Source organism: Heptranchias perlo, chromosome 21 (assembly GCF_035084215.1).
Source record: "Heptranchias perlo isolate sHepPer1 chromosome 21, sHepPer1.hap1, whole genome shotgun sequence".
Taxonomy (NCBI): Eukaryota; Metazoa; Chordata; class Chondrichthyes; order Hexanchiformes; family Hexanchidae; genus Heptranchias; species Heptranchias perlo.
This window is the reverse complement of record NC_090345.1, coordinates 13059467-13082914: the sequence shown is the minus strand read 5'-3', so window position 1 is coordinate 13082914 and position 23448 is coordinate 13059467. Positions and strand designations below refer to the sequence as shown.

The window sequence follows — 23448 nt, the reverse complement described above, 5'->3', positions numbered from 1 at the left end:
CACCTAATATCAAAATTTTCTGGAAGAGAGTGGGTACACCCCCAGACCGCACTAAGAGATAAACCTTGCATCTTGAGTGCTCTCATTCCCATTCACAACTTTTTTTTTTACTTCCACTACTGCATACTTGCATTCTCAGTATAATCATTTGTTTTCACATCATAGGAAAGGTCTTTAGGTTTCATTCTTTACAGACAGAGTCCCAATTGTGAAATGTGGTCCTCAAAACACTGGTGAAAATCCCACAGAAAATCAAACAGAATTTAACTCATTCTGTCACCATAAAGCAGCGGTCCTGGTCACAGGCCTAAATTCAGGCTGATCATTAACGTTTGAGAGTTTTCTATGTTGGCATTTATGCCAAATTGATACTCGTGTCATCCCTGACTATGTTTTTACAAGGAATGATATGGAACAATCTACCAAGCAAAACAATAAAAAGTAAAAGCACTGGGATTATTCAAAATACAACTAGATGCCACGATGGGTGAGTTAATGTATTCAAACAGTGGCTCACTGGTGGGGCACAAAACCTGCCTCTGAGCGATGTAATGGCCATGAAAAGTATTTGGTGGGGCCCAGCTGACAAAGTTTGAGAGCCATTGCACTGGAAGGGTGATCTTCAATGGGTGCTATGGCCTTTTCTCGTCAATTAGCTCACCAATTTGGTCCAATAACACTTACTTTTTACAGCTCTAGTACAAAAATTACTGCGAGTTGCCTTATTCCTCTGCTACCTGAATCACAGCCATCGCCTTCACAATTTTGTCTAATTTTGTAATTTGACTTGTTCATTTTCATATAGAAAAAAGATTCAGTCTGTAAAATAGTCTCACCATCTGCAACACTCATTACTAGATTCACCCTCACGTTAATGAGAGCAAGCCATACAATGCTCACAGATGCCTCACTCCATTCACAATGGAGTCGAGGTGTGTAAGTGGGTTGAGTCATCATTGAAATTGAAAAATGAACCAGAAAACATGTTTGTTTAGTTGCTGCTGCTCTGCAGTGACAGAACATTATCAGCACCAATTCAATTAACATCCCTAGACCTCTTTCAACTTCACCATTGCTATCTGAATACAATTCATTCAGGTAGATTTTAACAGGTTAAAACAGACTCCACCAAGTCTATACTTCGACTTTTTTTTCTTCCAATGTGCAGTACTTCAAACTTATCCGTATTGAATTTGATCTGCCAGTAATTCATCCATTTAAGTATTTTATCCAATTCTTTTTGTAACTCCTTGGATACCTCTTCGGATTGGAGACAACTAAAAGGGGACCTCATGGGGTTGTCAGAAACCCACATCCTACCACTCTGCAGCACAGCATGCTGGTACAACCATACAAAATCTAAATGACTAGGTCAAGTGGCCAAAATTATTTTTGGCAGCCAGAATTATTTAAAGATTAAATTAAATTCAAAACTGCAACTTTGATTTTAATTGCTGCTTAACAAGACCTGATTCCAAATACAATTAATTGAGTTTATTTTTGTTTTCAAGAAAATGGTGTCAGTATACATGGAGCCGCAGATCAGAGTGGCCAGAGGCCTATGCCAATTGAATAAGAATGGAAACTGCAACCAAAACAGTAGCAAAAATTAAGACCTGTTTCAACTTCCGTAGAAAAATGTTATTTTAATTCCTGCTTCACATTCTAACAATGTTGACTCCCTTAAAAAGTTAAATCCAGTCCACGCCTCAAAACTCATTTTGTGCGCTAAAAAAAATCATCCAACAGTTCAGCAAAGTGGGAATTTAGTGTTAAAAACTGAATTATCAGATCATTTTAATTAAGAATAGACTTTAAAAAGGATTTTTCAATGTAGAGCTGAAAATCTAGTCGAAACACATTTTTAAGTCAGGAAATACCACATGCATTTCTAGATTCAATTACCTTTCCTTGCTTGACAATATAGTAAGGATTGCTTCTGGAAAATCCAGCACTCTCCAAAAGATTCATCACATCATTTTTCCTATTCAAACAAAAACAGGATTGAAATATGATACAAATTTATTTGAGAATCCACAGAAGCAAGGCATATAAAAATATTCCTGTGTGCCACTAAGACATTGACAATACATCTCAGTTTGCACTTGCTACACTCAAGATACATTTTTATTTAGCAATTTAATAATCCTCCCACTTACCTACAAGGATATTTGGCAATCACTTTTTTATTTTGTCTTCCTATTTTGGGAGTCCCACACATGCTACACTTCAATTCTTGGATGAGAGGGGAAGGTTTTTTGGATGAGAAGGAAAGAAGGCAGGCAACAGCCAATACTGCACAAAGCAGCCATTAGGACCTGCCCAGAATCAGTCTCTGGTGACTTGCCTGTTGATTTTCCCTCCTTTGGAAAAAGAACCCACCCTTCACTTGGCACTTCTGCCACTAGCTACACATTTTAAAGTGACACCATAAGCTGACTACATTATTACATCATTAATATAAAAGGAACAATGTTCTCTAGATCCCCTCAAAAAAAGGCAGTAAGAGCTGCAAAAAGGGAATACAAAAAAAAAATTGCGAGGGATATCAAGAGGAACACAAAAAGTTTTTACAATTATATTAGAAAAAAAGAGTAATCAAGGGTAATGTAGGACCTTTAAAAACAGGTGCAGGTAATGTTGCAAATGAAAATAAGGAAATGGCAGACTAGTTGAATAATTTTGTGTCAGTCTTCACAGTAGAGGAAGAGGATAATATATCTGACATCCCAGGGAAACCAATAATGAATCAAGGACTGGAACTCACTAAAGTTAACATAAGCAAGAAAAACAGAATTAGAAAAAAATAATGGCACTAAAAACTGACAAAACCCAGGACCTGATGGTTTCCACCCTAGGGTTTTAAAGGAAGTAGGTGAGATATTGCAGATGCATTAGCCTTAATCTTCAAAAGCTCGATTCAGGAATTGTCCCTTTAGATTGGAAAATTGGAAATGTAACTCCATTATTTAAGAAAGGTGAGAGAGAGAAACCAGGAAAGTGCAGACCTGTTAGTCTAACATTTATTGTGGGTAAGTTATTGGAATCTATAATTGAGGACAGAGCACCTGAGTACTTTGAGCTGATTACAGAAAGCCAACATGGATTTATAAAGGGTAGGTCATGTCTAACAAATCTAATTGAATTTTTTGAGGAAGTAACTAAAAGTAATAAACAGGGGAATGTCTATGGATGTAGTTTATATGGACTTCCAAAAGGCATTTGATATGGTTCCACATAAGAGACTGTTAACTAAAATTAAAGCTCATGGAATTGAAGGCAAATAATTGACCTGATTAGAATGGTTAGGCGGTAAAAAGCAGAGTAGGGATAACGAGTATGTACTCGAATTGGAAGGAAGTGTACTTTTTTTTAAAATTCGTTCATGGGACGTGGGCGTCGCTGGCGAAGCCAGCATTTATTGCCTATCCCTAAATGCCCTAGAGAAGGCGGTGGTGAGCCGCCTTCTTGAACCACTGCAGTCCATGTGGTGAAGGTTCTCCCAGTGCTGTGAGGTAGGGAGCTCCAGGGTTTTGACCCAGCGACGATGAAGGAACGGCAATATATTTCAAAGTCAGGATGGTGTGTGACTTGGAGAGGAATGTGCAGGTGGTGGCGTTCCCATGCGCCTGCTGCTCTTGTCCTTCTGGGTGGTAGAGGTCACAGATTTGGGCAGTGCTGTCGAGGAAACCTTGGCGAGTTGCTGCAGTGCATCTTGTAGATGGTACACACTGCAGCCACGATGCGCCAGTGGTGGAGGGAGTGAACATTTAAGATGGTGGATGGGGTGCCAATCAAGCGAGCTACTTTGTCCTGGATGGTGTCGAGCTTCTTGAGTGTTGTTGGAGCTGCACTCATCCACGCAAGTGGAGGGTATTCCATCACAATCCTGATTTGTGCCTTGTAGATGGTGGAAAGGCTTTGGGGAGTCAAGAGGCGAGTCACTCGCCGCAGAATACCCAGCCTCTGGCCTGCTCTTGTAGCCTCAGTATTTATGTGGCTGGTCCAGTTAAGTTTCTGGTCAATGTTGACCCCCAGGATGGTGGTGGTGGTGGGGGATTCGGCTATGGTAATGCCGTTAAATGTCATGGGGACGTGGTTAGATTCTCTCTTGTTGGAGATGGTCATTGCCTGGCGCGAATGTTACTTGCCACTTATCAGCCTAAGCCTAGATGTTGTCCAGGTCTTGCTGCAAGCGGGCACGGACTGCTTCATTATCTGTGGGGTTGCGGATTGAACTGAACACTGCGCAATCATCAGCGAACATCCCCATTTCTGACCTTATAACGGAGGGAAGGTCATTGATGGAGCAGCTGATGATTAGCCTCCAACAACCACTACCATCTTCCTCTGTGCTAGGAATGACTCCAGCCACTGGAGAGTTTTTCACCTGATTCCCACTGACTTCAATTTTATGAGGGCTCCTTGATGCCACACTCGTTCAAATGCTGCCTAGATGTCAAGGACATTCACTCTCTCCTCACCTCTGGAATTCAGCTCTTTTGTCCATGTTTGGACCGAGCCTGAAATTAGGTCTGGAGCCGAATGGTCCTGGTGGAACCCAAACTGAGCATCGGTGAGCAGGTGATTGGTGAGTAAGTGCCGCTTGATAGCACTGTCGACGACACCTTCCATCACTTTGCTGATGATTGAGAGTAGACTGATGGGGCAGGAACTAGCCGGATTGGATTTGTCCTGCTTTTTGTGGACAGGACATACCTGGGCAATTTTCTACTTTGTCGAGTAGATGCCAGTGTTGTAGCTGTTCTGGAACAGCTTGGCTAAAGGCGCAGCTAGTTCTGGAGCACAAGTCTTCAGCACTACAGCCGGGTTGTTGTCGGGGCTCATAGCCTTTGCTGTATCCAGTGCACTCAAACTGGAAGGAAGTGATTAGTGGTGTCCCACAAGGATCTGTGCTGGGGCTTCAACTATTCACTATATTTATTAATGACTTATTTAACACAATAGAGTGTCATACATCCAAGTTTGCCAATGACACAAAGATTGGTGGCTTAGTAAGTAGTGTAGGCAGGAGCATAAAATTACAAAGAGACATTGATAGATTATGTGAGTGGGCAAAACTGTGGCAGATGGATTTCAATGCAGGTAAATGAGAGGTCATCTATTTTGGACCAAAAAAGGATAGGTCCGAGTATTTTTTTAAATGGTGAAAACCTAGAAACAGTGGAGGTCCAAAAAGATTTAGGGATCCATGTACACAGATCAGTGAAGTGTAGTACTCAGGTACAAAAAACTATCAAAAAGGCTAACGGAATGTTAGCCTTTATAGCTAGAGGGTTACAATATAAAGGGGAGGAAGTTTTGCTTCAGCTATACAAAGCCCTGGTTAGACCCCATCTGGAGTACTGTGTACAGTTCTGGGCACCGCATCATAGAAAGGATATATTGGCCTTGGAAGGAGTGCAGCGCAGATTCATCAGAATGTTACCAGGGCTCCAAAGGTTAGATTATGAGGAGAGATTACATAAACTAGGCTTGTATTCCCTGGAATATAGAAGGTTAAGGGGTGATTTGATTGAGATTTTTAGGATTTTGAAAGGAATTGATAGGGTAGATAGAAAGAAACTTTTTCCGCTGGTGGGGGAGTCTAGGACAAGGGGCATAACCTTAAAATCAGAGCCAGGCCATTCAGGAGAGAAGTTAGGAAACACTTCTTCACGCAAAGGGTAGTAGAAGTGTGGAACTCTCAAAAAGCAGTAGATGCTAGCTCAATTAATAATTTTTAATCCGAGAGCGATAGTTTTTTTTAACCAAGGGTATTAAGGGATATGGAGCCAAGACGGTCGTATGGAGTTAAGATACAGATCAGCCATGATCTCACTGAAATGGTGGAACAGGCTCGAGGGGCTGAATGGCCTACTCCTGTTTCTACGTAGGGCAAAATTGCTAATATAAGGAATCCACTGATGACAACTTGTACAATAAATCATCTCCTAGTAACCCCCAACATCTAGAGTCTTAACGTTGCACGGTTACCAGTCTACACATCCAGATTTGTACCCAATAATCCTGCTCAGGATGTGGGCGTCGCTGGCAAGGCCGGCATTTATTGCCTATCTCTAATTTACGAGAACGTGGTGGTAGGCCACCTTCTTGAACCACTGAAAGCAATTTGATACAACCAAGTGGTGAGCTGGGCCACTTTGAAGAGAAATTAAGAGTCAACTGCATTGGTGTGGACTGGAGGTTACATTTAGGCCATACCAGGTAAGGACAGCAAATTTCCTTCCCTACAGAACATTAGACAGCTAGTTGGGTTTTTCCAACAATCCAACAGCTTCATGGTCATTTTTACTGATACCAGCTTTTTTTAAATTTTAAACTGAAATCAAATTTTCAAACTGCCATGGTGGGGTTTGAACTTGCTTTCTCTGAATTATTAGTCCAAGTCTCTGGGTACTAGTCTAGTAACATAACCACCACGCTACCGTACCCTACATCTATTGTGTACCCGACAGCAGAATTTTGTGGAGATCTGTAGTCAAAACTAAAAAGGTTTAAATTTTTTTTTTAAAAGATATGATTGAAAAGATAACTTCTGGCAGGTTAATGGTAAGTACCAACATAAATGAAATGTGTTGTACTGTTTCTTTAACACAGTTCATATAAAAAGCTGAACAAAACCCAGGTGGTGTGAGGGGGTGTGGGAGTAAGAAGAAACCAAGAAACCTACGTCACCATTTTCTTGTCTAAAAAATACTGATCCTTCTTGGCTCCAATGACACGACGGAGAGAAACCTCTTCTTTGTCGATCTACAGAATGAAAGGAATCCATTAATTCAACAACAGCAAGAAACCATGCTGTTCCAACACATTCATGCACATCCTAAATACAAAAAGTTGATCAAATACAACTCAATTGGGCCAACAACCAGAATTCTTGTTATAAGGCAAATCATAAAAACAGCATCAGTGTTTATTTGTTTTTGTTTTCCCAACTTTCTGCATTTAAATCTAGTCAAATTCACGCATGTATAATCCTGATAAACAAAAATTGTACCCAACTACCAATTTATTCCTTTCCAATATCATTACACTAAATCAATAACAAAGAGCTGGTATACCCAATTTGGATAAATATTGTTCAGTCCACCTATGCTAGATCTATTGTGTTAGCGTGGATTTTGGACTGTTGAATTAAAGGCAACGATGAAGTTTCCCGGACGAGCCCCCAGTAGCTTTTACATCATAAATCTTGATTACACACATTAACCAATTAAGTTTGCATAGCAACAACAATTGCATATACATACACATATGAAAATAATCTTACAACACTTTAGATTACAGTATTTGTTTCATCTGAACAAAAAGCAAAATACTGGGCAGTTTGTTTACTCAAGTGATAGGATTAAGCTCCCCAACCCCACTCCAAAAGCCTCAAGTTTGAGTCTATTTGGACTGGGTGTCACACCATCTCATTCGCCAGGGGAGCGCCACGGAAAGGCAAATTTTTCCAAGTTGGCATTAGTGGGGGAAGGCGAAGAACAAGGAAGAAGCAAACATTGTCTTCGTCTGGCTTACTGCATTTGAATCATGTACACTTGTCAATCGCATTGATAGTAACCATTAACTTGTGAACTCTAGTTTCCAGACCAAGTCTCCCTCCTGATAGAAGGAAGGTGATAAAAGGTGGCATACTATATCATCATTAAGGCAATGTACATATAAACTTTCATTTATACAGTGTTATGTGAACAATATAAAAGAATGCTTCTTTCAACTCAATGAACAACATACTTACAGGTAATCTGTTGTCTGAATTGTCAAATATTATTTCAACAAAAGCAGAAATAACACGAGGTCCAGTTCCTTCCTACAAATAACAACCAAAAATTAAAGTTAAAAACTTTAATTGAAGTTGTAGTTAAATTTTGTCAATTTGAAATAGTTGAGTCACAAGGTCAATCCATAAAATTTCAATGTTACAAAGACTGAATATATCAAACAGCTTTCAACGTGCACACATTTACATCAATTACCATTTGAAAAACAGGACAATTATTACGTTTCTTAAGCTAAATACCTGTATACAAAGAGAATTGAATAAACAAAAAGAACTACATAATGATTCTTAATTTAGTTATAAATAAATTACATTCATTACACTTTTGATTCTGGTGCAGAAATGCTACACACTTGTCATCTAACCCTTCCTGGACTGCAGCAATAGTAAAATGTGTAGGATTGAGAGAATTTTGATTTATTTCAAACAGGTTGGCTAAGAGGGGGGGCTCCACTGAAAGTGTTTATGAACCTTATGAAGTAAAAATTAACTCCATTAGCAATACAGGCTGCACAGGAGACCAATTGACCACCTTGCATTAGAATAAACTATCAGTGGGGTGGAAAAGGAGGAAATGAAGGTAACAAAACGTAGCACCTCAGTACTGGAACATGCTCAAGCTAGTGTTAGGGCGAGAATAGCAGGGTAACTCACTTAATCTGTCGTGCTATTGTGAAAATGTGCCATGCAAAAAACAAATGGAATGGTATTGGGAGTTTGATCAAGACACTCCAGACGAGTCCACCTCCCAACAGTCAGTAATACAGCGACATACCAACTAGGAACAGTGGCGAAATAAGGGAAAATTCAACGGTATTTCCCTTCCTCTGCCCCCAATGGGACCACCACTGGCTGCTCTTTCCCCACCCACTGCTTTCAAATGGGGGTGGTGTTTGAGACCCAGATCTCTGAAGGCTTTTCCTCCATGTGGAAGGTGGCAGTAGGCCCCAGGGAGCAACAGTAAAGGCCCCGAGTTCTCCAACGGCCTTGTAGCGTCCCCTTTTCCTTCCAATTTGGGCCCAGCACTTGCATACTGAAGACCTCGTTCTTGACCGAGGCCAACTTCAGGCCGCTTCTGTCTTTTTAAAGCCCCTCATCACTTTTTCTGCCCCCACTGCAGCACTGCAGGGATTATGTGCCATTGCCTCTTAGTGGCAGGAATCCCACCATGCCCCACAAAATTACCCCCGAACTCAGGAAATAGTTCAGGACGGGCAGGCTTTGCTGGAACTTCACCCCAAAGAGCAGAATCCCAGCTCAGAAATCAAACAGCTGCCTTCCCTCTCAGTTAGGGAAAGTACACAGTAGCCATCAGGGGAAAGGGAGAAAAAAAAAAGTGAACTTAAGAGATGGAGTCTCACTGTCACAACTATTTTTTTTTAAGATTTTTTTTCTTGCTTTTTTTTTAAAAATATTTTTGATTTTTAAAAATTACATGTCAAGAGCTGGCTGGGAGAAATAGCCACAAGAAGCAATGTCAGTGGCCTGCAAACAACCTATCTGTGTACCATCTGAGACATCAAGCCCAAGATGGTGGGTAATTTGCAAAGACAAATAATTATGTAATTTATATGTAAACAAGCAACATTCATTGAATTAAAAGAATGGTACCATTGCATTTAACCTTCGGACCATTTTTTTGTTCCAAAAAGTTTTGTGACTAACTTTCTTTTTTAAGTCTGCCTTTCTACATATGGTCTGTGCACAGGTTTTTGTGGTTTTGTAATATTTTTTAATCTTGGATGTCGGACAGGCTCCTAAAAATGGAACCATTTTCAAAGCAGCGGCTAGCCCTGTAGTGTTCAGCAGCCTAGCAAAACGTCATAAGATGCTTTCTCTTTTTTTGTTGCAAAAGTTATACAATATAGGTTAATACGCATTCTTCCTATTGGTTTTCCCAAATTTATTTGAAAAAAATTTTAAAATGTTAAGACATTTCAACAAATCAGTAGATGCACTTCCTTGGTAGTAAGAATGGCCTAGGTGCTGTACTCTTGTGTAATTGGTGTCTTTGGTTCACTGTTTACAAGGGATTCCATAACAATTTATAAGTTCTAAAAGGTATCAAGCATATTGTAAAGAGCAATTTCTGCAAAATGAAACACACCAGTTGTGCAATACAAGACATTATAAGTGATTGATAACTGCAGACGCAAATTAACTTTTTTTGGTATCAGTACTTACATGCAGCAGAGCAAGTCTCTGTTCCGGGCGCAGGTGGCTGAACTCATCACTAAGCACAAACTGAATCGCTGCAAGTATGAGGGAAGATGGGGGGAAAAAAAATGTTGCATCAAATAAATACACTTTTATTCAAAGGAAAAGGACAACTGATATAATTCAGGTACTAGAGCAGAAAATATCTTCAATATGAGTTTTAGGCTGGCATCTGACAGTAAACTAGAGTGTCACAATACCCAACTGTATTATCAGAGCTACAAAGCTGACTCGTTCACATTATAATTTAATCAACAAATCTTTTTTTTTAAAAAAGTCCTATTCTGCAGCCACTCACTTGGTGCAAGAAGAACAATACTGAAAGGTGAAATTACATGAAATGCATGTGATCCTAACAGTGTGATTTCATCGATGTACAGTGTAAAATTAACTCTCTAATTCCTACACCTTTTACCGTGAATACATTATCTAAACATAGCGGTTCAATCAGAAGATACTGGTCTGAAATTTCTTCCATTCTGAAAAGTCGTTTGCTCAGTGGTTAATTTTTAGGAAATTTTAGCACTCACAAAAACTGCCATCAGCATTTTCTTTCAGCGTGGTCATTTATAATATCTATCCTGGAATTTTTACCACTTGAGAAACTTCAAAAGCCCTTCTAAGACAGAAAGATTTTGTTTCTAATTTATTTTATATTATTTCCATCTACTTTTTCCCTCCTCCATAAATCTCATCAGCTGAGAAAATGGGCAAGAGTCTTGCTTTCACACCTCCAACAATATCATTCTATGGTACAAGCACGTGTGGAAAAGAAACCAGGGAAAATAACCTTCTGATTTTCTCTCATTCCCTCCCTAACTTGGCTTCCAACTGAGAATGTCCACAGCAGCACAGTGGGATCTAGAAGGTCACTTAGGAAATTATGACCATAAGCACAAGCCCTACCACTCCATGGTGAGTATACTGGAATTCCATCATACTACATTATCATACTACTCCCTGCAAAAGTTACTGTCAATGATACAAGGCTAGAGTTTAAACAGTATTTTGTACAAATATTTAATTCAGTTTACTGATATCCAAACAATAAAGAGGGATAGCATTTTGAGAGTTTACAATGTTTCAGTCTGCATAATCTCTAGAACATTACAATCATTTCTAAATAAAAACCTATCCTGAAATAAAGAAGCACCAGGTCTTACCATAGAAAAAGTTACTTTTTCCAGATCCATTTCGGCCAACTGAATAGAAAGAAATATAATTACAACAAATGTTATTTAAAGTACTATACATTTTCCATAATTTTATAGTAACTGGAGAAAGCTATCATTCAAGTGACATCAGAACAGGCAAACCTTTCAACCCCAAAATATGTATGAAAAACAAAATGATAAACTCCAGATCAAGAAAAGGATTTGGGATAACATGCCCACTACGTTTTCTCCACTTTACATTGAGCTTGGCAGAGCTTCCCGTTCTCCATCAGTCCTTTATCAAAGCAACTTTCTCCCCTGAAGTAAAATTCAGACAAAAAAGTATTGAAACACTACAACAATGATGCAGTTTTCCTAAATAATACATTTTGGTCTGTTAAGTATTGAGTGGATTATTCACAGTTGATGTCATACTTTGGCAATTAAAACAGTCAAGTTTAGATTGGTAAAAAAGTAAAAAGAATGTTAATAACTCCCAGCCTGCTTCAGAATTATTTAATACATTCCTTCTTAATTAGCCTAAATTAACTGAACTACTGGTCATGAAACACAACTAATTTTATTTATTTTAGGGCTCCCAGATACCATAAGGATCTCTTAATTGTTTGCATGGGAAAACTCCTCCCTCACCGCGACCCCCCCCCCTCAAGATAGTACAGTTTTTTTTAAAAACAGGCTTTTTTTCAAAACAGCAGCTAAAGAATTTAAAACAAAAATGCTTTTCTATTCTGACGTTCCCTGATTCGTCTCCTGCTTCAGCTCCATCTTGTCTCACAATTACCTCCATGCACTTGCTTCTTTTCATTAGCATGCACTCACTCACATCTACTTGTTAGCAGGCATACTTTTTAATTAAATTACAAGCATTTATCAGGGAGTTGAGTTCTGCCAGTACAGGTCAGTCCAACGTCAGGGGCAGTTCTCAAGCTCAGGCAATTTCTGCTCCAGGTCAATGTTTTCCTTAACGTTGGTTTTCTTGTGTGGGTTGTTACATTGAAGAATGCAATGACACTGTACATCCAATTAATGGGTAGCTGGAAACCAAGATTTGTGCATTAATTGCATAGAGCGTTTCCACATTGTCCTTTCACACGTGGGTCACGGTTCAATCTAGTCCATAACGACAAGTGAAATCTGATCTCTCCATCAACTGTAAGGGTCCTAGATGACGTAAATTTAGGCAATCTCAAATGACCACAGACCCACTGCAGAAAACGGCCAGAAATTCAATACAAAACCAATTGACAGCTCACTCAGAAAAGCTGTGAGAATTTATAACAAGCAAAATGGAAAAACATTTACACTGCTACAAGGTCACAGGTAAGACACATTTTTGGGTAGAACAGAGGAATGCTTTGCTCTTTATTTGATCAGAATACATATTGGGCCATAATTTGCAGTGGCAGGGCATCTAATGGCATCTGCCATTAGTTACACTTGCCAGTTTATGCTTTTAAATTTTTTTGCATGGCAAGTTGCTGAAAGTGTGCCCTGATAACTTTTAAAACCTCCAACAATAATTAAAACCTGAAGGAACGAAAGTCCACACAGTTGTAATAGTTCATTTTCAGTGCCAGAGCAGTTGATTGGCGATAATTAACACTTATCACGTTGTTAAAACTAGGTGGGAATGTGAGTTGTGAGGAGGATGCAAAGAGGCTTCAAGGGGATATAAACAGGCTAAGTGAGTGGGCAAGAACATGGCAGATGGAATATAATTTGGAAAAATGTGAAGTTATCCACTTTGGCAGGAAAAACAGAAATGCAGAGTATTTTTTAAATGCTAAGAGATTGGGAAATGTTGATGTTCAAAGGGACTTGGGTGTCCTTGCACATGAATCATTGAAAGCTAACATGCAGCAAGCAATTAGGAAGGCAAATGGTATGTTGGCCTTTATTACAAGAGGATTTGCGTACAGGAGTAAAGATGTCTTCTGCAATTATATAGAGCCTTGGTGAGACCGCACCTGGAGTATTATGTACAATTTTGGTCTTCTTACTTAAGAAAGGATATACTTGCCATAGAGGGAGTGCAACGATGGTTCACCAGACTGATTCTTGGGGTGGCAGGATTGTCGTATGAGGAGAGATTGAGTAGAATAGGCCTGTAGTCTCCAGAGTTTAGAAGAATGAGAGGTGATCTCATTGAAACATACAAAATTCTTACAGGGCTCGGCGGGGTAGATGCAAGGAGGATGTTTCCTCTGGCTGGGGAATCTAGAACCGGGGTCACAGTCTCAGAATAAAGGGTAGGCCATTTGGGACTGAGATGAGGAGAAATTTCTTCAGAGGGTGGTGAATCTTTGGAATTCTCTACCCAGAGGGCTGTAGAGGCTCAGTCATTGAGTACATTCAAAACAGAGATCGATAGATTTCTAGATTTTAAAGGCATCAAGGGATATGGGGATGGTGCAGGAAAATGGCGTTGAAGTAGACGATCAGCCATGATCTTATTGAATGGCGGAGCAGGCTCGAGGGGCTGGATGGCCTACTGCTGCTCCTATTTCTTATGTTCTTATGTAAAAAGTACTTCGACTGAAATGGTCTAGACTCAACTTTCTATGGCGAGTTTAGTTCATATGTACCGCGAAAATACAGTAACTTCATGCCATTCAATGCATTTCAACAGTGAGATGCCGTTTTCGTGAAGCTAACGGTGGAGCAGCGCATCTCGCACAGCAACTTTTGGATTTCCGTGTTTAACCTCGCATTGGCCCTCACCTGAAGTTGCTGTAGCATTTCCGCATAAATAATAGCGAGCATCAGTAGTTTCAGTTATTCTGACAGCACATTATGACCCCTTATTTGGAAGATGCTGATACTGAGTGCTAAAAGTCAAAAGAAGTCCATTCTCCTGAGCTGACAGACCCGATGAGCACAAATATTCATTAAAAAGTAGGTTTTCTTTTGTGCTTGTTCATATAAATCGTGCTACTACCAAGGAACAAAAGTACTTCAATTTAAAAAAAAGCAATTCCAAAACCTGCACTCCCAGCAGGAAACCCGAGTTGGAGAATCAGGGAACAATGATGTAGCTTTATCTCTGATCTAGGTACCCTGCAAAAGCAACTTTGCACTGGAAGCACAGGATTACGGAATCATCCCTTTAACTTCCACTATCGGGCACAGTTGGGTATAGAATAGTTAACATGCAGAGTAGAGCATCTTCTACTCTAGCTCAACAGTGCGTCTTAACTGCAACGTCAAAAGTGCCCCAACATCATCAATGCCTACACCAACCATCCTTCTATGGTGCAGGGTGCGACCCAGCAGTGAGAATACTACCAATGGAGTCAAACTGACGCTATTCTTATTACAGCCGTAAGAGACTCAAGGCCTGTCCAGTTGAGATTTTGTCTAAACATTTTGGAAAAACTTAAAATCAAAACCTAATTAATTAGTGTTAAAATTTCAATTGTGACATTTAATCACAATTAAATTCAAATATCATGCATGAAAAGTAGATGGGAACTAGTTTAGCTCACCTAGAAGTTTACTGTAATGGTGCACAAATCAAGCAATACAATGATTTTAATCGTTATTAATTAATGTACCACAAGTAAATAAGCATTCTGGACAAATATTTTTTGAATTAGCAATGTTCGAAACTCACCTATAACATTATGCTTGGAGCTGAAGGGATCAACAATTGTTTGATCCCTGTAGCTGCGGAAACCCTGGATAATCACCTAGAATAAGAAATAGTACAATTAGCTTTATTTTCCAGCATCATAAAATAAAATTCCACATTTATGTAAACCCCAAGATTCACAGCTCTGATCAATGCCGAGAACTACTTCACATCAAAATCCCAATCCTACAAAAGTACACAAGATTAAAACACTAAAACACTATCTAGACCAAAAGAGAGTATGAGCGAGCGGAGTGAAAGAAAAATTGCTAGGATTCATCAAAGCAGCATTATATTTTGTGTATACACTGAACCTGACTATTACTAAATCTAAAAAGTTTTTTCCCAAATCAGGCAATAGGACTACTGGCACCATTAAGTAAGACCAGATTTACAAATCAAAACTCCCCATTTCTAAGTTTTCATTTTAACAACTACAAAGTTCTGTTAATGCAAGGAAAATAATTATAACTTCATATTAACATATTCTCATGGGGGTCCCCGACTTAATAGCAATGCCCAAATAGGCCAATGGTTGAAATTCTCTATAGCCCCAATTTTGCAAATGGTAAAACAGGCTTCAATGGACCCATGACGCAGACGCACCTGCTCAGGGACAGGCCACGCCACGCCAGATTTTGCAAGAAGTTACCCATCCCCCACCCCAACATATAAATGGGCTACTGGCATGGAAAGAGCTTGCCAAGAGAGCTTGGACTGCAGTACACTTGGCTGAGAAATGGAAAATCTGGCAAGGCTGCAGTTTGCCATAAAAGAGGAAAGTTGTGATGGTGGCAAAGTGCATTAATTGTTCACAATGGAGACATCTTGGCAACGCTGCTCTGTTTTGATGCTAAGAGGTGCACCAAAGGATCATGGTCCTACTTGGAGCTGAAGGCCACCCTCCAGTCAAAGGACAGGTCCCAGCTCCATTGAGGGAGGCCCCAACCAAGTTAATGAAGTCACCATGCTCCCTTGTGCCTGGCTCCAAATAAGGAAGAAGTTTGCTAGTATCATGAACAAGGCAAAGGCAAGGGTGCTTCTCACTTTTTTTTTCTGCACATTTCTTGTGGGGCCCACTTGAAGCATTGCACACAGCCATTACTCTGTTACACACACCCTTCCATTGTGGCAAAGCTGCACAGCACACTTTCCTTGAAGGTGGAGGTGGCATCTGTGGGACAGCAAACAGATGCTAAGATATACAGATCAAGCTGTTCAGGGTTTCGCGGTGGAGTCAGCAGCCATGGATCCAAAGGATACTCCTGTTCTCCCAAGAGCCAGCTACCCAGTACTTCTGCTCCTTCAAATAACTCGGGCACCGTGAACTGTTGCATAATGAAGGCATCATATCAGCTTCCTAGACAAGGACCTCTGAGGTGCATAATGACGTTCCAAGTTCCTAGGCCACGAGGACTAGAAAAGGTTGCTTCCTGATTGGTCGATGTTGATCACCCAGAAATTTTAAAGAGATGAAGCTTCCAAGTTTTTAGGTTTCAGAGGAGGGGAGGACAGAAGGATGGAGAGGTGGGGGCTAATGTCACAATCCATTATCAACATTATGAAAGTGTTGGTGGGGGAGGGGGTAACTTATAGCCATCAGTTGCATAGCAGAACTTTACAGCATTATAATCTTTGCTTTTGAAGTACTATCCTCTCTTTCGATAGTTGTTCAGCCCTTCTCATGAGCATTACTGGACTGTCACAAACAGGCAGTGTGATTCTTGAGCTTTGCCCTTGCAGATTAGCAATTGCCATTAATTGCAGTAACCACACAGTGAACTTTACATAGGCCATGTTCCACATATCCAGTCTCCCCTGAATAACAGAAATATGAAAATGAAAGACTAAAGGTGTACAGGCTAAGATCAACTCCAGTATTTAATTCACAAACTAAGCACAATGAAGCATAAGAAAATAAGCCACAATTACAGATGCATCATACAGCACTAACAATGTGCTAAATATTCCTCACAACCACACTGTTGGATATATGACGAGATTTAACCCTAGAAACAAGAAAAGTTTGCTTTCTCAACTGGTCAGAAAAAAAATCAACTGAATAATGGCGCAAATCCTGAAACAAAAATATATCTTGCTCACAAGTCTTACTGTAATTAAGTATGCAGGTCAAAACATTTACCTTAACTTAAGCCTACAGTCATGTGTGACAAACATCAGCTACTCCAAAAGGGTTTTTATAGTGTTGACAAATTATCTGAAATTATATAGTTACTGATGGGACATTCTTGAATTAAAACCAATTTGGACACTCAAAGACTATCAGAAATGGAAACAAACTGTACAAGCCAAAGTTTAGTCACTACATATTTACTTTAATACCTAGCCTATTAATTTAAAAGTTCTCTTGTAGGCTTTGCACCTACAACTGCACAGACAGCATTGCAACTTTAACAAATCTACTGTAAAACCCATTGATCCACAAGTGCAGCAGAAAATTCTTAATTAGTTTAGCAACATTTAGCAACTCAAAGCACAAACATTTCATCACTACATTTTCACACCCAGAAAGAGCAACATGTATGCAGCATCAATGTACAATCAGGTACAGAAATAGAGTGCCAGCACTTAAGATTTCAGTAAACTGTAAGAGTGGGTGTATCAAATTTTCATAGTGTCAATTACAACAGTGAAAAACATTTAGCCGCAAAATTACAGGTTTTGTGCTTCCAAACCTAGGTTTTGTCTGGGAAGAGCACTTTAAGCTCCAACACTCAGTGAAAGTACTGGTGCATACATGCCTGTTGCTGACTGAAGCAATTTGTGATAAATTGAGAGTATCACACAATATTAATGCAATCTTTTCTATAATTTACTGGAATCAGTAAGCACTTCTTCACACAAAGGGTAGTGGAAATCTGCAACTCTCCCCCAAAAAGCCGCTGAGGCTAGGTCAATTGAAAATTTCAAAACGGAGATTGATAGATTTTTGTTAAGCAAGGGTATTAAGTATTACGACAGCAAGCGTCGGAGTGAAGATACAGATCAGCCATGATCTAATTGAATGACGGAATAGGCTTGCGGTGCTGAATGGCCTACTCCTGTTCCTAGTAGGCCTAGTGACAACACACATACACAATGTAGACACTTTCTTTAGAAAGCTTTAATTATTCTGTCCCAGTCTAAATTTCTATGCATCTTAAATATAGAGCTACATGTAATATTGGAACCAATGACATAAAAAGTTATGCATTTTGGTTTGTTGAAATACCTCCGAAATTTGAGCGTGTTCAATTCTGGTAAATATCTGCTTAATATCTCCTTCACTGATTTTTATTTTAAAATGATACACCACAATAGATCCAGCTACACACAAAATACTGGATGGGTGGACTGAATTACAAATCAAGGGGTTCAGACAAGTTGAGTCACAGCATCAAAGCAATTTGTTCTTGGGTCCTGAAGTTGGATTACTGTTCGTGATTTATTCCTGCACTCAGTATTTTATTTTGAATTGTTTTCAAAGATTGCTTACTCTTGTGTATTATTGTACTGGATGACAGTACAGGACTGAGAGACAAGACTGCTACCAACTGAACCAGGTTAATATAACCAGCTGGAGGTGCTTTCACCATTCAGCCGAAAATGTGCTGATCTGGACACCCGAGTTGTACTGCCAATCTTGTGTCTGTCCAAAGCAGTAGTATAACATCAACCTTAGCCATCATTGTCAAAGTAAATTGCTGACCTAAACTTACTGCATTTTGTACATCAGTACCTACATCTCTTTATTTACAGTGTGCAGCCCAAAAATGAGACAGCTAAAACCGATGCCTGTTATGTCCAAGATGGAAGAGTCTCAGCTGGACAACCGGTAGCTGATCCTATGTAACATAACTGTCAAATACTGCATCCAGAGAAGATGGACAACACAAAGTAGCTGTTTATGTCAAGGCATACGGTAACAACTTCCATAGAATAAGTTTTACTTCTTGGTTGCACTGTAAGTTGCCACTCCAATGCATTCAGGCAGAGAATAGGAGGGCCTGGTACACAGCAAGCTCTTAATCTTGGCAATGTGTCAGGGGGTGATGCCGAGTATAGGCTAAGCATTTGGCACAAGGGAAAGGAGATGGGGTAAAGGGCATTACCCCAGCACACTCCCGTTTCCTTCTGTTTAACAGCAGCACTGAGAGAGACTTTGGAGCGGAATATCTGCCCACCCTTGCAGAGACCTCATTCAAGTAAATATATTACAAATGGGACCAGAAGAGAATTCAAGGATTATATATAATCGAAGCAACAAATATTAGGATAAAGAAACATTTGAAAGGAGATGACCCACTTCTCCACCTGAAAAACAGTTTTTGAAGAAACCGTACTAACCACAGTATATGGGCAATATTTTCAGGTACAATCTGTGACAATTAATATTCCACAATTTTGCTTGAACTGGTACAAATTAAAAACCCATGTGCACATTTCAAGTTGTAACAAAGCTGGTAGTATATTATTCCTTTATATTGATACTAAGTTAAAGAATACATTATACCATGTGATGCACAATATATTAACAAGATGGAGCAGTGTTTACATCTTGACAGCCAAAAAGGAGAATCCTTGACAAAAGCTGTCTACTGTTAAGGTGGAGCTGTGTTTAACCTCTCTCTCTCTCTAAGGTCATCAAAGACTAAGTAAACTAGAGCAGAAATCTTGACCCTCTATCTGCTTAACTACTCCCTGTGGGAATGTGCTGTAAATATGCGTATGCTGAGGTCAATTAAAGGCTGTTGCTCAGGGAAGTTTGTTAGAAAAACTAAACTTGACCTTTTTTCAAAAACCTACTACTTACTCACAAATTGGTTACCTTCCTGTTCAGTTCTGATTTATTGATGTCACATGAATGATATTTTGAGCCAATGAGATGCATTATAGCACACAATTTTTGTGTGCAATGAATGATAAATGTGACACTGAAGTGTGAAAGATGCAAGTTTTTTTAAAATTCGTTCCTGGGATGTGGGCATCGCTGGCAAGGCCAGCATTTATTGCCCATCCCTAATTGCCCTCGAGAAGGTGGTGGTGAGCCGCCTTCTTGAACCGCTGCAGTCCGTGTGGTGAAGGTTCTCCCACAGTGCTGTTAGGTAGGCAGTTCCAGGATTTTAACCCAGCGACGATGAAGGAAAGAAGATATGTTTCCAAGTAGGGATGGTGCGTGACTTGGATGGGAACATCCAGGTGGTGTTGTTCCCATGTGCCTGCTGCCCTTGACCTTCTTGTAGAGGTGGCGGGTTTGGGAGGTGCTGTCGAAGAAGCCTTGGCGAGTTGCTGCAGTGCATCCTCTGGATGGTACACACTGCAGCCATGGTGCACCGGTGGTGAAGGGAGTGAATGTTTAGGGTGGTCAATGGGGTGCCAATCAAGCGGGCTGCTTTATGCTGGATGGTGTCGAGGTTCACTTGAGTGTTGTTGGAGCTGCACTTATCCAGGCAAATATATAGTATTCCATCACACTCCTGACTTGTGCCTTGTAGATGGTGGGAAGGCTTTGGGAAGTCAGGAGGTGAGTCACTTGCCGCAGAATACCCAGCCTCTGACCTGCTCTTGTAGCCACAGTATTTATGTGGCTAGTCCAGTTAAGTTTCTGGTCAATGGTGACCCCCAGCATGTTGATGGTGGGGGATTCGGCAATGGTAATGCCGTTGAATGTCATGGGGAGGTGGTTAGACAATCTCTTGTTGGAGATGGTCATTTCCTGGCACTTGTCTAGCGTGAATGTTACTTGCCACTTATCAGCCCAAGCCTGGATGTTGTCCAGGTCTTGCTGCATGCGGGCACAGACTGCTGCATTACCTGAGGGGCTGCGAATAGAACTGAACTTTAGCTCAACCAAAATTCTACTGCCCACATCCTATCCTCCACCAAGTCCTGCTTACCCAGCACCCCTATCCTCAATGACCAACACTGGCTCCCAGTCCCCCAACACCTCAAATTTAAAACTCTCTTCTGTGTTTAAATCCTTCCATGGCCTCACCCCTCCTTATCTCTGTAACCTTCTACAGTGCTACAAGCCCCCCTATGAAATCCCCATTCCTCTGACTGTTGCACCCCCCCACCCCCAGCCCTGGGACATTTCACTACATTAAAGGCACTATATAAATGCAAGTTGTTGTTGTTGGCCCTACCACTGGCAACCCCCCAGACCCCATATTCTGAAATTCCCTTCCTAAACCCCTCCTCCACCTGTCCACCCCCCTATCCTCCTTCAAGATCCTTCTCCCCCTTAAGACTTATCATAATATATCTCCTAGTTTCAATGTCATTCTCTTTCCTTATACTTTGGGACTTTTTCTATTTTAAGGCGCTATATAAATGCGAGTTACAGTTACTTGTTTTCCCCTTGCAATGATTATATATCATTGATAATCTTATAGGTGGGAAGCCAGCCAAGAGAGAATTGGAATAGTCAAGTCTAGAGGTAACAAAGGCATGGATGAGAGTTTCAGCAGCAGTGCCGGAGACAGGCGATGTTACGGAGGCGGAAGTAGGCAGTCTTGGTGATGGAGCAGATAAGGGGTCTGAAACTCATTTCAGGGTCAAATAGGATGGCAAGGTTGCGAACAGTCTGCTTCATCCTCAGACAGTGGACAGGGAGAGGGATGGAGTCGGTGGCCAGGGAACAGAGTTTGTGGCGGGGACCAAAGACAATGGACTCAGAGGAAAGCAGGCATAATGAGTTGAAGTGGAGGATGAGAAGTCGCTCAATGCAGAGGTCGAGGGAGGAAAGCAGTGAAGCTATCTCAGTGAAAAACTTGGCATGGTACTTGGATGGGCAGTAGAGAACGAGGATTTTAAAGAGGCGAGAGGGATGCAACAAAGCGAGATGTTCAAAGAAGGAGAAGGTGCCAGAAGAGTAGAGGGACAGAACCAGGTACAATTTGGTGATAAGGGCCTCGGCGCCACTGCGGCAGTCTGGGCTGATCCGCTGACAGAGATCACAGGGTCAGCGCTGGGAGCGACCAGCCCTACAACCCTCCAAGATCTCTGCGCTCCTCCAATTCTGGCCTCTTGTGCATCCCCAATTTTAAATCGCTCCACCATTGGCAGTCGTGCCTTCAGCCGCCTAGGCCCTAACCCCTGGAATTCCCTCCCTAAACTTCGCCACCTCGTTCCGCCTTTAAGACGCTCCTTAAAACCTACCTCTGACCAAGCTTTTGGTCACCTGTCCTAATTTCTAGTGTGGCTGGTGACAACACTCCTGTGAAGTGTCCTGGGTGGTTTTACAATGTTGCAGGCACGCTGGGCGGAAGGTCGGTGAGAGAGTAGGATGGGGCAGTTGGGGTTGCTGCTAGTAAGGAGGAAGCGACGAGTGCCTCGGTGGGCGCTTTGGAGGACACCAAGAAAGGCACAGAGGGAAGCTGTAGGTTTATCGAAGAGGGAGTCAAGTCTGGGATGGCAGCAAGAGAGGAGAAAGGTCGAGGAAGTGCTGGACGGTTGGGGTAGGGGGTAGGGGTAGGGGGGTAGGGGTGGCAGCAGAATACCCGAGAGGTGAAAGGAAGGATGAATACAGGAGAGAGGGGCCGAGGAGGGATAAAGGGGAGCAAATAGAAGTGATCAGGGCTCAGGTCCGCAGCAGCAGCCAAAACACGCACGCGAACGGACACAAGGAAACTCAAGTTTCTCAAACTCGAGGGAACCTCACAAACAACATCGCGTTAACACGGGAAGAGGGCCAAGAAAAGGGATGGGGGGGGGTTAAAAGTTCGGCCTATGGGAGCCGGGGCCTGTCACGCAGGCTTCCCGCATAACTACAAACGGAGAGCGGGGATGGGAGCCAGAAATTGTAAACGATACTGAAAGACTAATCGGGGTCACGTTTTGACAAAAGTCGCCGCCCCCCTGATTAAACCGAGCGGCTTGTTTTATTTCTTTCCCTTCAGTAAACGATCCCGATCCCGCAGACTTAACCCTTTCCAGCTTCCCCTCCCCCCTCAGCGCGCTTTACAATGACGAGTCCCGGGAGACCGAGGCCCTCAGACCCGGCCCCGGGGCCCTCAGACCCGACCCGGGACCCGGGGCTCGGCGCCTTTTTACCTGTTTAATGTACATTCTTCACACCGAGCGCGGCTTCGCTTCGCTTCGCCCTCGGCCGCGACACCTCAACACCCCGGGACTGAGCAGCAACAACAGCGGCGGCGACTCTTTTTTTCCCCCCTCCTCGCCCGCCACCTCCGACTAATAATAAACTTTATTGACGGATTGCCCGGCAATTAGGGAAAGGGGGAGGGGGGGGGGGAAACAAATTCAAAGCAACAAACAGAGAAAATGGCGGCAGCTCTCCCGTCCTGCACCAAATCAGAGATTACAAGGGGGAGGACAGAAATACAGCAAGGAAAATGAGCGGTCCAAAGCGTTCTTTTGAAGTAAATATTCATCAGTATTTTTATTTTTATTTTTGATGCGTTCGTTTGACTTTAAAATACGAGATTTTTTCCCCCTGCATTCGCTCTGTCTTCCCTATTTGATAATGGTACGATCCAAGCGAGGTCAAAGGTTTGGCGGCAAAGAGAAGTTCTGGCGCCTGGTGCTGTGTTTTGTATTAAAGGGGCATTTGATTATATCCCCTTTAAGTGTTACAATCCATTCTGTCGGAGGTT

The 23448-nt window shown here is 41.4% G+C and overlaps 1 protein-coding gene across 1 annotated transcript in view; it reads right to left on the bottom strand.

Annotated features, from left to right (window-relative positions):
* Positions 1–23093, bottom strand: part of smc3 (structural maintenance of chromosomes 3) — an 80617-nt gene extending 57524 nt beyond the window's left edge. The window contains exons 1-7 of the mRNA XM_068002110.1: positions 22886–23093; positions 14813–14888; positions 11188–11226; positions 9992–10059; positions 7766–7837; positions 6695–6774; positions 1906–1984 (exon numbers count right to left, since the gene is read on the bottom strand). Coding sequence (XP_067858211.1) covers positions 1906–1984; positions 6695–6774; positions 7766–7837; positions 9992–10059; positions 11188–11226; positions 14813–14888; positions 22886–22900 — 429 coding nt within the window. The 5' untranslated portion in view covers positions 22901–23093. The remainder of the gene's footprint in view (positions 1–1905; positions 1985–6694; positions 6775–7765; positions 7838–9991; positions 10060–11187; positions 11227–14812; positions 14889–22885) is intronic.
* Positions 23094–23448: the final 355 nt, after the last annotated feature.